This window comes from Somniosus microcephalus, chromosome 9 (assembly GCF_052327205.1).
Source record: "Somniosus microcephalus isolate GS21.2 chromosome 9, FLI_Smic_1.0, whole genome shotgun sequence".
Lineage (NCBI taxonomy): Eukaryota > Metazoa > Chordata > Chondrichthyes > Squaliformes > Somniosidae > Somniosus > Somniosus microcephalus.
This window is the reverse complement of record NC_140995.1, coordinates 232,453,477-232,471,073: the sequence shown is the minus strand read 5'-3', so window position 1 is coordinate 232,471,073 and position 17,597 is coordinate 232,453,477. Positions and strand designations below refer to the sequence as shown.

Below are 17,597 nucleotides of genomic sequence, written 5' to 3'. Positions count from 1 at the left end.
TCGTTTTGCACTCATGTATATTACCCTCCCCCACTGTGTATAGTTTCACTTCCTCTTTCCCGACTAACCTGGAAGGTTCCAGGTCTTGGCTCTTGGCTCTGCCCCTGACTTCTCTTACATAAAGATCCCAGGATCTGTATGACTCATTCCTGTGAACCAGTCGGCGTGTTGAGATGTTAGCTCTGATCTTAGTGATTAAAAGCCAACTTGTTTAAGTCTATAACTTCTAGTTTTGTAGTTATTGAAGGCCCATCAGCATCCAATAATCCAGCCTAGTGCCCCTAATGTAGAGAAGCGACAAGTGGTGTGGGGCATCGAATAAGCAGACTTGGGGCTCTGGGTCAGGAGCGCTTGATGGGCCGATTGGTCTCTTCTGGGGCCTTGGATTTGCTAATGTTCTGGTGGACCTCCCAGGATCCTGGGCCCTTGATTGAGCAACACGACACACGGAACAGAAGCTGGCAGGTTATCGGGTACCTTCGGATGATGATTTACAGAGTTCACCATTGATATACAGGTGATGTCAGAGGTTGGGAAATACAAGGAAATGACATCAGTGTGTGCACAATGCAATTGTATTAGGCAAAAAGGTGCTGAAGGAGGAGACTGACTAATAACAACTAGACATGGTCTGAGGTGGTTAACCAGTGATTTAATATTGCACCAACACCCACTCCCTTTATTACAAAGGCTTTCCACAGTGTGCAGTGATTCACATTTGAGGTTTAAAAAAAACACACGTTTACAATCACAAATCGATAGATCGATAGATGTTTGAATATTAAGGGAATCAAGGGATGTGGGGATAGTGCAGGAAAGTGGAGATGAGGTAGAGGATCAGCCATGATCTTACTGAATGGCGGAGCAGGCTCGAGGGGCCGAATGGCCTACTTCTGCTCCTACGACTTATGTTCTTATGTACAAACCTGCTACAAGTCTGTTAATGTCAATCCAATGGTGAGGGCGAGGACACTGGTGTCCACGGGAAAAACTGCTCCTCCCACTTGCAGACGTCTGGGTTACCGACTCCCAATGTCACGTCTTCCCATGTCACGGCTCCAAATGTGACATCTCCCCAACTCACGTCTCCCCATGTCACGGCTCCCCATGTCACGGCTCCCCATGACACGGCTCCCCATGTCACGGCTCCTTATGTCACGGCTCCCCATGTCACGGCTCCCCATGTCACGGCTCCCCATGACACGGCTCCCCATGACACGGCTCCCAATATCACGGCTCCCAATGTCACGGCTCAGGGTTTATCTATCTTGCAAACAATGTGGCTATGGATGGATACTGATCCCATCTGCTCTGATCTAAAGCCCCTTTGACTTTGCACTAAGTGTTCTGGTAGACCTGGCGGCTCCTCTACACAGATTTTACATGGTCAGCCACGGTCGGAGATTCGACTGAAACAGGTCTGAGCGCAGAAACAGAAACAGCACTTGCTCTCGATTCTCAAAGGTTTCTTCCCTCCGTCTCTGTAACTTAGTTTTCCTCTCCTTGTCGAACAGTGCTGAGCAGTGGCGGACAGTCATTGCGTGGGTGCCGGTACCCAGTACCTCACTGGAGTCGCCATTCACTGTGTGTGAGCCCAGAGTGTCAGCATTCCATTCAATACCGAGAGGATGGATCCAAACTGGCTCCTGACCTCACCCCATATCCCTTTGGATTGGGATCACTGGGGCTGATTCCCTTTGGATTGGGATCAAAGGGACTGGTTCCCTTTGGATTGGGATCAATGGGGCCAATTCCCTTTGGATTGGGATCACTGGGACTGACTCCCTTTGGATTGGGATCACTGGGACTGATTCCCTTTGGATTGGGATCAAAGGGACTGATTCCCTTTGGATTGGGATCAATGGGACTGATTCCCCTTGGATTGGGATCAAAGGGACTGATTCCCTTTGGATTGGGATCAATGGGACTGATTCCCTGTGGATAGGGATCAATGGGACTGATTCCCTATGGATAGGGATCAATGGGACTGATTCCCTTTGGATTGGGATCACTGGGACTGATTCCCTTTGGATTGGGATCAAGGGGACTGATTCCCTTTGGATTGGGATCAAAGGGACTGATTCCCTTTGGATTGGGATCAATGGGACTGATTCCCTTTGGATTGGGATCAATGGGACTGATTCCCTTTGGATTGGGATCAAAGGGACTGATTCCCTTTGGTTTGGGATCAATGGGGCAGATTCCCTTTGGATTGGGATCAAAGGGACTGATTCCCTTTGGATTGGGATCAATGGGACTGATTCCCTATGGATAGGGATCAATGGGACTGATTCCCTATGGATAGGGATCAATGGGACTGATTCCCTTTGGATTGGGATCAATGGGACTGATTCCCTTTGGATTGGGATCAAGGGGACTGATTCTCTTTGGATTGGGATCAAAGGGACTGATTCCCTTTGGATTGGGATCAATGGGACTGATTCCCTTTGGATTGGGATCAATGGGACTGATTCCCTTTGGATTGGGATCAATGGGACTGATTCCCTATGGATTGGGATCAATGGGACTGATTCCCTTTGGTTTGGGATCAATGGGGCCGATTCCCTTTGGTTTGGGATCAATGGGGCCGATTCCCTTTGGATTGGGATCAATGGGACTGATTCCCTTTGGATAGGGATCAATGGGACTGATTCCCTTTAGTCCCTACATCATGAACAAATGTGGGCAGTTTTAACACCCAGCGACAGTTAATACTAGAATGCTGAACAGAGGAATCCCTGTTTTCCAGGATGTTTCACACTCTCCGGGAATGCAGAGTCTGTCTGATTATTCCAGCCAGATGTCCCCAGCGGGTGAGTCTCGGCACGAGGATTGCTCGCTCGGCCCATCAGCCCTTAAGCCCCAATCTCGTTGAGTGGAGAGAGGTGCCTTGGTTTCCCACTCTGCCCAATCTTCCTCTCTCTCCCCTCCCCATGAACTCTCCATTGTGAAAAGCTGCTTCCCCTACCAGTACACTGGTGAGCTGGTGAAATGTTAGGCCTGCTGTGGGTCACATCACCCATAGACTGGGCAGGGGCGGCTCAAACCATTGCCCTTCAGACAGACAGAAAGAATCCACAGGTATTTGTGCAGCAAAGGTATAGAAAAGGAAGTTGTGCTTTTGAGTGTTAGTCTTTTATCCCTCTCCAAGATAAATTAAATAGTTTATATTGAAGCTCTGGCTAAATTCATCCATCTTGATATGCCGATGTCCCAGGTCTGCAGTCTGCATTTCCATGGCAACGCAGTTGAGGCCTAGAACCAAGGCCTAAGTGCCAGGCCGTCCTTATCACAAAGACGAGCTCACAAAGGGCGAGAGTCGTGCGCCTTTTTTATGAAATAAAGATGAAAAAGGACTTTGGTTGGATTTCAAGCTGTGTCTCTTGGAGCTGGAAGCAGATTTTAATCTCACAGCTTCACCAGTTTTGGATCTCCACTTGTGTTTAAAATGCTCAAGGCTCTACTGCATATCCTGCTCCCTCTTCAGTTCCTGAGGGGCCTACACCATGTCCCAGTGCTGACTGAGCACCGTTGTCTCACACGGATTGATCACCAGGATCTTTGTGCTGTCATCTTCACCTCCCAGCATCTCGCCGTCTAAACAGTAACGGGACACCTGATGCTCGATACGTGACCCGGCTCTCTGCCACCGCTGGTTGGAGTACAGGAAGGGACAAAAGCAAATATTACAGACGGATTGCTTCAAATACACACACACGGACTGTACACACACACACGGACTGGACACACACACACATGGACTGTACACACACACACACGGACTGTACACACACACACACACAGACTGTACACACACACATGGACTGTACACACACACATGGACTGTACACACACACACACATATGGACTGTACACACAGAGACAGTACACACACACACACTGACTGTACACACACACTGACTGTACACACACACATGGACTGTACACACACACACTGACTGTACACACACACGGACTGTACACACACACACACACTGACTGTACACACACACACACAGACTGTACACACACTGACTGTACACACACACAGACTGTACACACACACACTGACTGTACACACACACTGACTGTACACACACTGACTGTACACACACGGACTGTACACACACACTGACTGTACACACACACGGACTGTACACACACACGGACTGTACACACACACTGACTGTACACACACACACAGACTGTACACACACACACTGACTGTGCACACACACACTGACTGTACACACACACACTGACTGTACACACACACACATGGACTGTACACACACACATGGACTGTGCACACACACACACAGACTGTACACACACACACACTGACTGTATACACACACACCGACTGTACACACACACACGGACTGTGCACACACACACACAGACTGTACACACACATAGACTGTACACACAACTGACTGTACACACACACACACAGACTGTACACACACACGGACTGTACACACACACATGGACTGTGCACACACACACACAGACTGTACACACACACACACTGTACACACACACCGACTGTACACACACACACGGACTGTACACACACATAGACTGTACACACACACACACGGACTGTACACACACATAGACTGTACACACACACACTGACTGTACACACACACACGGACTGTACACACACACACTGACTGTACACACACACACACTGACTGTACACACACACTGACTGTACACACACACACGGACTGTACACACACACACGGACTGTACACACACACACATTGTACACACACACACACTGACTGTACACACACTGACTGTACACACACACACACAGACTGTACACACACACACACTGACTGTACACACACACACACACAGACTGTACACACACACACACTGACTGTACACACACACACTGACTGTACACACACACACACTGACTGTACACACACACACTGACTGTACACACACACGTGGACTGTACACACGCGGACTGCACACACACACGCGGACTGTACACACACACGGACTGTACACACACACTGACTGCACACACATTGACTGCATACACACATGCGGACTGTACATACACATGCGGACTGCACACACACAGACTGTACACACACACTGACTGTACACACACGCGTGGACTGTACACACACACGTGGACTGTATACACATGGACTGTAGGTTCTGACTCTTGCTGGGTGATGTAATAAAACTCACTACGCACTTGGTTTGAGCATAAAGCAAGGCTTTAATCAACTTTGTTTCAGAACATGGAAGTCTAGTTGTATCCACTAGCTCCTTGTCTTTACAAAATGTCCCTGGCAAGCTGGGGCCCACGCCCGAGTATTTATATTCCTTGGACGGCGCCACTAGCTGGCCGTCCAGTGTTAGTAATTTCTCAATGATGAGATTTATGACACTGGGTACATGTCGCCTAGCCTGAATGAAATCTGCAAGAGCGTGACATTACCTGCTTGCCGTCCCTGCCATCGCAAGGTGTCAGAATGACCTGGGATCCTGGGAACAGGGTGGCTACAGAGAGGCAGAACTGCTGCTGACTGATCTGCTGCTTATGGGTGTATGTCCATTCCTAGGGGAAATAAAAATACAACCTCTTTTAGGAGCATGTTCAGTGTGGAATCAGGACCAGCACCTCGAGCTGAGTGACCCTGTGATACACAGTACCGGTGTGAGTGTCGCTGCAGACAGCACACAGCTGCCGATGGACTCCGGGGCTGAGGTCGGCAGTGACCAGATACGATGCCCTTGACACAAAGGCTGTTACAACAGAGGCTGCTTTAGTGTGGGAGCAGGGAGCAGAATCACTGGGCACTATAGGTGCTGGTTAGTGGGATCACTCGGTCTGTGTGGTCACTGGTTAGTGGGATCACTTGGTCTGTGTGGTCACTGGTTAGTGGGATCACTCGGTCTGTGTGGTCACTGGTTAGTGGGATCACTCGGTCTGTGTGGTCACTGGTTAGTGGAATCACTTGGTCTGTGTGGTCACTGGTTAGTGGGATCACTCGGTCTGTGTGGTCACTGGTTAGTGGGATCACTCGGTCTGTGTGGTCACTGGTTAGTGGGATCACTCGGTCTGTGTGGTCACTGGTTAGTGGGATCACTCGGTCTGTGTGGTCACTGGTTAGTGGGATCACTCGGTCTTGTGGTCACTGGTTAGTGGGATCACTCGGACTTGTGGTCACTGGTTAATAGAATCACTCAGTCTGTGTGGTCACTGGTTAGTGGGATCACTCGGTCTGTGTGGTCACTGGTTAGTGGGATCACTCGGTCTTGTGGTCACTGGTTAATGGGATCACTCGGTCTGTGTGGTCACTGGTTAGTGGGATCACTCGGTCTGCGTGGTCACTGGTTAATAGAATCACTCGGTCTGTGTGGTCACTGGTTGGTGGAATCACTTGGTCTGTGTGGTCACTGGTTAATGGGATCACTCGGTCTGTGTGGTCACTGGTTAATAGAATCACTCGGTCTGTGTGGTCACTGGTTAATGGGATCGCTCGGTCTATGTGGTCACTGGTTAGTGGGGTCACTCGGTCTGTGTGGTCACTGGTTAGTGGGATCCCTCGGTCTGTGTGGTCACTGGTTAGTGGGATCACTCGGTCTTGTGGTCACGGGTTAGTGGAATCACTCGGTCTTGTGGTCACTGGTTAATGGGATCACTCGGTCTGTGTGGTCACTGGTTAGTGGGATCACTTGGTCTGTGTGGTCACTGGTTAGTGGGATCACTTGGTCTGTGTGGTCACTGGTTAGTGGGATCACTCGGTCTTGTGGTCACTGGTTAGTGGAATCACTCAGTCTTGTGGTCACTGGTTAATAGAATCACTCGGTCTGTGTGGTCACTGGTTAGTGGAATCACTCGGTCTGTGTGGTCACTGGTTAATAGAATCACTCGGTCTGTGTGGTCACTGGTTAATGGGATCACTCGGTCTGTGTGGTCACTGGTTAATAGAATCACTCGGTAAGTGTGGTCACTGGTTAATGGGATCACTCGGTCTGTGTGGTCACTGGTTAGTGGAATCACTCGGTCTGTGTGGTCACTGGTTAGTAGAATCACTCGGTCTGTGTGGTCACTGGTTAATGGGATCACTCGGTCTGTGTGGTCACTGGTTAGTGGAATCACTCGGTCTGTGTCGTCACTGGTTAGTGGAATCTCTCGGTCTTGTGGTCACTGGTTAATAGAATCACTCGGTCTGTGTGGTCACTGGTTAGTGCAATCATTCGGTCTGCGTGGTCACTGGTTAGTGGAATTAAAAAAAAATTCGTTCCTGGGATGTGGGCGTCGCTGGCAAGGCCAGCATTTATTGCCCATCCGTAGTTGCCCTTGAGAAGGTGATGCTGAGCCGCCTTCTTGAACCGTTGCAGTCCGCCTGGTGAAGGTGCTCCCACAGTGCTGTTAGGGAGGGAGTTCCAGGATTTTGACCCAGCGACAGTGAAGGAACATCGATATACTTTCAAGTCAGGATGGTGTGTGACTTGGAGGGGAACTTGCAGGTGATGTTGTTCCCATGCGCCTGCTGCCCTTGTCCTTCTAGGTGGAAGAGGTCGCGGGTTTCGGAGGTGCTGCCGAAGAAGCCTTGGCAAGTTGCTGCAGTGCATCTTGTAGATGGTACACACTGCAGCCACGGTACGCTGGTGGTGGAGGGAGTGAATGTTTAAGGTGGTGGATGGGGTGCCAATCAAGCGGGCTGCTTTGTCTTGGATGGTGTCGAGCTTCTTGAGTGTTGTTGGAGCTGCACTCATCAAGGCAAGTGGAGAGTATTCCATCACACTCCTTACTTGTGCCTTGTAGATGGTGGAAAGGCTTTGGGGAGTCAGGAGGTGAGACACTCGCTGCAGAATACCTAGCTTCTGACCTGCTCTTGTTGCCACAGTATTTATGTGGCTGGTCCAGTTAAGTTTCTGGTTAATGGTGACCCCCAGGATGTTGATGGTGGGGGATTTGGCAATGGTAATGCTGTTGAATGTCAAGGGGTGGTGGTGAGACTCTCTCTTGTTGGAGATAGTCATTGCCTGGCACTTGTGTGGCGTGAATGTTACTTGCCACTTATCTGCCCAAGATCGTCCAGGTCTTGTTGCATGCGGGCATGGACTGCTTCATTATCTGAGGAGTTGTGAATGGCACTGACCACTGTGCAGTCATCAGCGAACATCCCCATTTCTGACCTTATGTTGGAGGGAAGGTCATTGATGAAGCAGCTGAAGATGGTTGGGCCTAGGACACTACCCTGAGGAACTCCTGCAGCGATGTCCTGGGGCTGTGATGATTGACCGCGAACAACCACAACCATCTTCCTTTGTGCTAGGTATGACTCCAGCCAGTGGAGAGTTTTCCCCCTGATTCCCATTGACTTCAGTTTTACTGGGGCTCCTTGATGCCAGACTTGGTCAAATGCTGCCTTGATGTCAAGGGCAGTCACTCTCACCTCACCTCTGGAATTCAGCTCCTTTGTTCATCTTGGCCTCCATTCACAGCCTGCCCGGTTGCGGCATGCGGACTATTCTTGGATCAATGCTATTGCCTCTGCTTTACTGCTTTCAGGGAAAATAATCCTATTGGGAGGCAGGCACTGAGTGTGTGGACAGTCTGTGTGTGAGGGATCTGAGTGTAGACAGTCTGTGTGAGGCTCTGAGTGTAGACAGTCTGTGTGAGGGATCTGAGTGTAGACAGTCTGTGTGAGGCTCTGAGTGCAGACAGTCTGTGTGAGGGATCTGAGTGTGAACAGTCTGTGTGAGGATCTGAGTGTAGACAGTCTGTGTGAGGGATCTGAGTGTAGACAGTCTGTGTGAGGATCTGAGTGTAGACATTCTGTGTGAGGATCTGAGTGTAGACAGTCTGTGTGAGGATCTGAGTGTAGACAGTCTGTGTGAGGATCTGAGTGTAGACAGTCTGTGTGAGGGATCTGAGTGTAGACAGTCTGTGTGAGGGATCTGAGTGTAGACAGTCTGTGTGAGGGATCTGAGTGTAGACAGTCTGTGAGGGTCTGAGTGTAGACAGTCTGTGTGAGGATCTGAGTGTAGACAGTCTGTGTGAGGATCTGAGTGTAGACAGTCTGTGTGAGGATCTGAGTGTAGACAGTCTGTGTGAGGGATCTGAGTGTAGACAGTCTGTGTGAGGATCTGAGTGTAGACAGTCTGTGTGAGGGATCTGAGTGTAGACAGTCTGTGTGAGGGATCTGAGTGTAGACAGTCTGTGTGAGGCATCTGAGTGTAGACAGTCTGTGTGAGGTATCTGAGTGTAGACAGTCTGTGTGAGGGGTCTGAGTGTAGACAGTCTGTGCGAGGATCTGAGTGTAGACAGTCTGTGTGAGGATCTGAGTGTCGACAGTCTGTGTGAGGGATCTGAGTGTAGACAGTCTGTGTGAGGGATCTGAGTGTAGACAGTCTGTGTGAGGGTCTGAGTGTAGACAGTCTGTGTGAGGATCTGAGTGTAGACAGTCTGTGTGAGGATCTGAGTGTAGACAGTCTGTGTGTGAGGATCTGAGTGTAGACAGTCTGTGTGAGGATCTGAGTGTAGACAGTCTGTGTGTGAGGATCTGAGTGTAGACAGTCTGTGTGAGGATCTGAGTGTAGACAGTCTGTGTGAGGATCTGAGTGTAGACAGTCTGTGTGAGGATCTGAGTGTAGACAGTCTGTGTGAGGATCCGAGTGTGGACAGTCTGTGTGAGGGATCTGAGTGTAGACAGTCTGTGTGAGGATCTGAGTGTAGACAGTCTGTGTGAGGATCTGAGTGTAGACAGTCTGTGTGAGGATCTGAGTGTAGACAGTCTGTGTGAGGATCTGAGTGTAGACAGTCTGTGTGTGAGGGACCTGAGTGTAGACAGTCTGTGTGAGGATCTGAGTGTAGACAGTCTGTGTGAGGATCTGAGTGTAGACAGTCTGTGTGTGAGGGATCTGAGTGTAGACAGTCTGTGCGAGGATCTGAGTGTAGACAGTCTGTGTGAGGATCTGAGTGTAGACAGTGTGTGTGAGGATCTGAGTGTAGACAGTCTGTGTGAGGGATCTGAGTGTAGACAGTCTGTGTGAGGGATCTGAGTGTAGACAATCTGTGTGTGAGGGATCTGAGTGTAGACAGTCTGTGTGAGGGATCTGAGAGTAGACAGTCCGTGTGAGGGATCTGAGTGTAGACAGTCTGTGTGAGGATCTGAGTGTAGACAGTCTGTGTGAGGATCTGAGTGTAGACAGTCTGTGTGAGTGACCTGCGTGTAGACAGTCTGTGTGAGGATCTGAGTGTAGACAGTCTGTGTGTGAGGGATCTGAGTGTAGACAGTCTGTGTGAGGGATCTGAGTGTAGACAGTCTGTGTGAGGGATCTGAGTGTAGACAGTCTGTGTGAGGGATCTGAGTGTAGACAGTCTGTGTGAGGGATCTGAGTGTAGACAGTCTGTGTGAGGATCTGAGTGTAGACAGTCTGTGAGGGATCTGAGTGTAGACAGTCTGTGTGTGAGGGATCTGAGTGTAGACAGTCTGTGTGAGGATCTGAGTGTAGACAGTCTGTGTGAGGATCTGAGTGCAGAGAGTCTGTGTGAGGATCTGAGTGTAGACAGTCTGTGTGAGGATCTGAGTGTCGACAGTCTGTGTGAGGATCTGAGTGTAGACAGTCTGTGTGTGAGGGATCTGAGTGTAGACAGTCTGTGTGAGGGATCTGAGTGTAGACAGTCTGTGTGAGGGGTCTGAGTGTAGACAGTCTGTGTGAGGGATCTGAGTGTAGACAGTCTGTGTGAGGGATCTGAGTGTAGACAATCTGTGTGTGAGGGATCTGAGTGTAGACAGTCTGTGTGAGGGATCTGGGTGTAGACAGTCTGTGTGTGGGATCTGAGTGTAGACAGTCTGTGTGAGGATCTGAGTGTAGACAGTCTGTGTGAGGATCTGAGTGTCGACAGTCTGTGTGAGGGATCTGAGTGTAGACAGTCCGTGTGAGGATCTGAGTGTAGACAGTCTGTGTGTGAGGGATCTGAGTGTAGACAGTCTGTGTGAGGGATCTGAGTGTAGACAGTCTGTGTGAGGGATCTGAGTGTAGACAGTCTGTGTGTGAGGGATCTGAGTGTAGACAGTCTGTGTGAGGGATCTGAGTGTAGACAGTCTGTGTGAGGATCTGAGTGTAGACAGTCTGTGTGAGGATCTGAGTGTCGGCAGTCTGTGTGTGAGGGATCTGAGTGTAGACAGTCTTTGTGAGGATCTGAGTGTAGACAGTCTGTGTGAGGATCTGAGTGTAGACAGTCTGTGTGAGGATCTGAGTGTAGACAGTCTGTGTGAGGGATCTGAGTGTAGACAGTCTGTGTGAGGATCTGAGTGTAGACAGTCTGTGTGAGGGATCTGAGTGTAGACAGTCTGTGTGAGGGATCTGAGTGTAGACAGTCTGTGTGTGAGGGACCTGAGTGTAGACAGTCTGTGTGAGGGATCTGAGTGTAGACAGTCTGTGTGAGGATCTGAGTGTAGACAGTCTGTGTGAGGGATCTGAGTGTAGACAGTCTCTGTGAGGATCTGAGTGTAGACAGACTGTGTGAGGGATCTGAGTGTAGACAGTCTGTGTGAGGCATCTGAGTGCAGACAGTCTGCGTGAGGATCTGAGTGTAGACAGTCTGTGTGAGGGATCTGAGTGTAGACAGTCTGTGTGTGAGGGATCTGAGTGTAGACAGTCTGTGTGAGGGATCTGAGTGTAGACAGTCTGTGTGAGGATCTGAGTGTAGACAGTCTGTGTGTGAGGGATCTGAGTGTAGACAGTCTGTGTGAGGGATCTGAGTGTAGACAGTCTGTGTGTGAGGGATCTGAGTGTCGACAGTCTGTGTGAGGATCTGAGTGTAGACAGTCTGTGTGAGGATCTGAGTGTAGACAGTCTGTGAGGGATCTGAGTGTAGACAGTCTGTGTGTGAGGGATCTGAGTGTAGACAGTCTGTGTGAGGATCTGAGTGTAGACAGTCTGTGTGAGGGATCTGAGTGTAGACAGTCTGTGTGTGAGGGATCTGAGTGTAGACAGTCTGTGTGAGGGATCTGAGTGTAGACAGTCTGTGTGAGGATCTGAGTGTAGACAGTCTGTGTGAGGATCTGAGTGTCGGCAGTCTGTGTGTGAGGGATCTGAGTGTAGACAGTCTTTGTGAGGATCTGAGTGTAGACAGTCTGTGTGAGGATCTGAGTGTAGACAGTCTGTGTGAGGATCTGAGTGTAGACAGTCTGTGTGAGGGATCTGAGTGTAGACAGTCTGTGTGAGGATCTGAGTGTAGACAGTCTGTGTGAGGGATCTGAGTGTAGACAGTCTGGGTGAGGGATCTGAGTGCAGACAGTCTGTGTGTGAGGGACCTGAGTGTAGACAGTCTGTGTGAGGGATCTGAGTGTAGACAGTCTGTGTGAGGATCTGAGTGTAGACAGTCTGTGTGAGGGATCTGAGTGTAGACAGTCTCTGTGAGGATCTGAGTGTAGACAGACTGTGTGAGGGATCTGAGTGTAGACAGTCTGTGTGAGGCATCTGAGTGCAGACAGTCTGCGTGAGGATCTGAGTGTAGACAGTCTGTGTGAGGGATCTGAGTGTAGACAGTCTGTGTGTGAGGGATCTGAGTGTAGACAGTCTGTGTGAGGGATCTGAGTGTAGACAGTCTGTGTGAGGATCTGAGTGTAGACAGTCTGTGTGTGAGGGATCTGAGTGTAGACAGTCTGTGTGAGGGATCTGAGTGTAGACAGTCTGTGTGTGAGGGATCTGAGTGTCGACAGTCTGTGTGAGGATCTGAGTGTAGACAGTCTGTGTGAGGATCTGAGTGTAGACAGTCTGTGAGGGATCTGAGTGTAGACAGTCTGTGTGTGAGGGATCTGAGTGTAGACAGTCTGTGTGAGGATCTGAGTGTAGACAGTCTGTGTGAGGATCTGAGTGTAGACAGTCTGTGTGAGGATCTGAGTGTAGACAGTCTGTGTGAGGATCTGAGTGTAGACAGTCTGTGTGAGGATCTGAGTGTAGACAGTCTGTGTGAGGATCTGAGTGTAGACAGTCTGTGTGTGAGGGATCTGAGTGTAGACAGTCTGTGTGAGGATCTGAGTGTAGACAGTCTGTGTGTGAGGGATCTGAGTGTAGACAGTCTGTGTGAGGGATCTGAGTGTAGACAGTCTGTGTGAGGGATCTGAGTGTAGACAGTCTGTGTGAGGGATCTGAGTGTAGACAGTCTGTGTGACGGATCTCATAGAGTCATAGAGTCATAGAGTTTTACAGCACAGAAAGAGGCCCTTCGGCCCATCGTGTCTGCGCCGCCCATCCCTCCCTGTCCAGTCTAATCCCATTTTCCAGCATTTGGTCCATAGCCTTGTATGCAATGGCATTTCAAGTGATCTGAGAGTAGACAGTCTGTGTGAGGGATCTGAGTGTAGACAGTCTGTGTGAGGATCTGAGTGTAGACAGTCTGTGAGGGATCTGAGTGTAGACAATCTGTGTGTGAGGGATCTGAGTGTAGACAGTCTGTGTGAGGATCTGAGTGTAGACAGTCTGTGTGAGCATCTGAGTGTAGACAGTCTGTGTGAGGATCTGAGTGTAGACAGTCTGTGTGAGGGATCTGAGTGTAGACAGTCTGTGTGAGGATCTGAGTGTAGACAGTCTGTGTGAGGGATCTGAGTGTAGACATTCTGTGTGAGGATCTGAGTGTTGACAGTCTGTGTGTGAGGGATCTGAGTGTAGACAGTCTGTGTGAGGGATCTGAGTGTAGACAGTCTGTGTGAGGGATCTGAGTGTAGACAGTCTGTGTGAGGATCTGAGTGTAGACAGTCTGTGTGAGGATCTGAGTGTAGACAGTCTGTGTGAGGATCTGAGTGTAGACAGTCTGTGTGAGGATCTGAGTGTAGACAGTCTGTGTGTGAGGGATCTGAGTGCAGACAGTCTGTGTGAGGATCTGAGTGTAGACAGTCTATGTGAGGATCTGAGTGTAGACAGTCTGTGTGTGAGGGATCTGAGTGTAGACAGTCTGTGCGAGGATCTGAGTGTAGACAGTCTGTGTGAGGATCTGAGTGTAGACAGTCTGTGTGAGGGATCTGAGTGTAGATAGTCTGTGTGAGGATCTGAGTGTAGACAGTCTGTGTGAGGATCTGAGTGTAGACAGTCTGTGTGAGGGATCTGAGTGTAGACAGTCTGTGTGTGAGGGATCTGAGTGTAGACAGTCTGTGTGAGGGATCTGAGTGTAGACAGTCTGTGTGAGGATCTGAGTGTAGACAGTCTGTGTGAGGGATCTGAGTGTAGACAGTCTGTGTGAGGATCTGAGTGTAGACAGACTGTGAGGGATCTGAGTGTAGACAGTCTGTGTGTGAGGGATCTGAGTGTAGACAGTCTTTGTGAGGATCTGAGTGTAGACAGTCTGTGAGGATCTGAGTGTAGACAGTCTGTGTGAGGATCTGAGTGTAGACAGTCTGTGTGAGGGATCTGAGTGTAGACAGTCTGGGTGAGGATCTGAATGTAGACATTCTGTGTGAGGGATCTGGGTGTAGACAGTCTGTGTGAGGGATCTGAGTGCAGACAGTCTGTGTGAGGGATCTGAGTGCAGACAGTCTGTGTGAGGATCTGAGTGTAGACAGTCTGTGTGAGGATCTGAGCGTAGACAGTCTGTGTGAGGATCTGAGTGTAGACAGTCTGTGTGAGGATCTGAGTGTAGACAGTCTGTGTGAGGATCTGAGTGTAGACAGTCTGTGAGGGATCTGAGTGTAGACAGTCTGTGTGAGGATCTGAGTGTAGACAGTCTGTGTGAGGATCTGAGTGTCGACAGTCTGTGTGAGGATCTGAGTGTAGACAGTCTGTGTGAGGGATCTGAGTGTAGACAGTCTGTGTGAGGATCTGAGTGTCGACAGTCTGTGTGAGGATCTGAGTGTAGACAGTCTGTGAGAGGATCTGAGTGTAGACAGTCTGTGTGAGGATCTGAGTGTAGTCAGTCTGTGTGAGGATCTGAGTGTAGACAGTCTGTGTGAGGATCTGAGTGTAGACAGTCTGTGTGAGGATCTGAGTGTAGACAGTCTGTGTGAGGATCTGAGTGTGGACAGTCTGTGTGAGGGATCTGAGTGTAGACAGTCTGTGTGAGGATCTGAGTGTAGACAGTCTGTGTGAGGATCTGAGTGCAGACAGTCTGTGTGAGGATCTGAGTGTAGACAGTCTGTGTGAGGATCTGAGTGTAGACAGTCTGTGTGAGGGATCTGAGTGTAGACAGTCTGTGTGAGGATCTGAGTGTAGACAGACTGTGTGAGGGATCTGAGTGTAGACAGTCTGTGTGAGGCATCTGAGTGTAGACAGTCTGTGTGTGAGGGATCTGAGTGTAGACAGTCTGTGTGAGGGATCTGAGTGTAGACAGTCTGTGTGAGGATCTGAGTGTAGACAGTCTGTGTGAGGGATCTGAGTGTAGACAGTCTGTGTGAGGATCTGAGTGTAGACATACTGTGTGAGGAGCTGAGTGTAGACAGTCTGTGTGAGGGATCTGAGTGTAGACAGTCTGTGTGAGGATCTGAGTGTAGACAGTCTGTGTGTGAGGGATCTGAGTGTAGACAGTCTGTGCGAGGATCTGAGTGTAGACAGTCTGTGTGAGGATCTGAGTGTAGACAGTCTGTGTGAGGGATCTGAGTGTAGACAGTCTGTGTGAGGGATCTGAGTGTAGACAGTCTGTGTGAGGATCTGAGTGTAGACAGTCTGTGTGAGGGGTCTGAGTGTAGACAGTCTGTGTGTGAGGGATCTGAGTGTAGACAGTCTGTGTGAGGGATCTGAGTGCAGACAGTTTGTGTGAGGATCTGAGTGTAGACAGTCTGTGTGAGGGATCTGAGTGTAGACAGTCTGTGTGAGGATCTGAGTGTAGACAGAATGTGTGAGGGATCTGAGTGTAGACAGTCTGTGTGAGGCATCTGAGTGTAGACAGTCTGTGTGAGGATCTGAGTGTAGACAGTCTGTGTGAGGGATCTGAGTGTAGACAGTCTGTGTGTGAGGGATCTGAGTGTAGACAGTCTGTGTGAGGGATCTGAGTGTAGACAGTCTGTGTGAGGATCTGAGTGTAGACAGTCTGTGTGTGAGGGATCTGAGTGTAGACAGTCTGTGTGAGGGATCTGAGTGTAGACAGTCTGTGTGTGAGGGATCTGAGTGTAGACAGTCTGTGTGAGGATCTGAGTGTAGACAGTCTGTGTGAGGGGTCTGAGTGTAGACAGTCTGTGAGGGATCTGAGTGTAGACAGTCTGTGTGAGGATCTGAGTGTAGACAGTCTGTGTGAGGGATCTGAGTGTGGACATTCTGTGTGAGGATCTGAGTGTAGACAGTCTGTGTGAGGATCTGAGTGTAGACAGTCTGTGAGAGGATCTGAGTGTAGACAGTCTGTGTGAGGATCTGAGTGTAGTCAGTCTGTGTGACGATCTGAGTGTAGACAGTCTGTGTGAGGATCTGAGTGTAGACAGTCTGTGTGAGGATCTGAGTGTAGACAGTCTGTGTGAGGATCTGAGTGTGGACAGTCTGTGTGAGGGATCTGAGTGTAGACAGTCTGTGTGAGGATCTGAGTGTAGACAGTCTGTGTGAGGATCTGAGTGTAGACAGTCTGTGTGAGGATCTGAGTGTAGACAGTCTGTGTGAGGATCTGAGTGTAGACAGTCTGTGTGAGGGATCTGAGTGTAGACAGTCTGTGTGAGGATCTGAGTGCAGACAGACTGTGTGAGGGATCTGAGTGTAGACAGTCTGTGTGAGGCATCTGAGTGTAGACAGTCTGTGTGTGAGGGATCTGAGTGTAGACAGTCTGTGTGAGGGATCTGAGTGTAGACAGTCTGTGTGAGGATCTGAGTGTAGACAGTCTGTGTGAGGGATCTGAGTGTAGACAGTCTGTGTGAGGGATCTGAGTGTAGACAGTCTGTGTGAGGGATCTGAGTGTAGACAGTCTGTGTGAGGATCTGAGTGTAGACAGTCTGTGAGGGATCTGAGTGTAGACAGTCTGTGTGTGAGGGATCTGAGTGTAGACAGTCTGTGCGAGGATCTGAGTGTAGACAGTCTGTGTGAGGATCTGAGTGTAGACAGTCTGTGTGAGGGATCTGAGTGTAGATAGTCTGTGTGAGGATCTGAGTGTAGACAGTCTGTGTGAGGGATCTGAGTGTAGACAGTCTGTGTGTGAGGGACCTGAGTGTAGACAGTCTGTGTGAGGATCTGAGTGTAGACAGTCTGTGTGAGGATCTGAGTGTAGACAGTCTGTGTGAGGATCTGAGTGTTGACAGTCTGTGTGTGAGGGATCTGAGTGTAGACAGTCTGTGTGAGGGATCTGAGTGTAGACAGTCTGTGTGTGAGGGATCTGAGTGTAGACAGACTGTGTGAGGGATCTGAGTGTAGACAGTCTGTGTGAGGATCTGAGTGTAGACAGTCTGTGAGGGATCTGAGTGTAGACAGTCTGTGTGAGGGATCTGAGTGTAGACAGTCTGTGTGAGGATCTGAGTGTAGACAGTCTGTGTGAGGGATCTGAGTGTAGACAGTCTGTGTGAGGATCTGAGTGTAGACAGTCTGTGAGGGATCTGAGTGTAGACAGTCTGTGTGAGGATCTGAGTGTAGACAGTCTGTGTGAGGATCTGAGTGTCGACAGTCTGTGTGAGGATCTGAGTGTAGACAGTCTGTGT

General features: G+C 49.7%; 1 protein-coding gene across 1 annotated transcript in view; it reads right to left on the bottom strand.

Annotated features, from left to right (window-relative positions):
* Window positions 1-632: 632 nt before the first annotated feature.
* LOC147113121 (polypeptide N-acetylgalactosaminyltransferase 14-like) overlaps window positions 633-17,597 on the bottom strand; it is a 327,805-nt gene continuing 310,840 nt past the window's right edge. Inside the window, 2 exon segments of the mRNA XM_085998011.1 lie at window positions 633-3,652; window positions 5,474-5,593. Coding sequence (XP_085854137.1) covers window positions 3,500-3,652; window positions 5,474-5,593 — 273 coding nt within the window. The 3' untranslated portion in view covers window positions 633-3,499.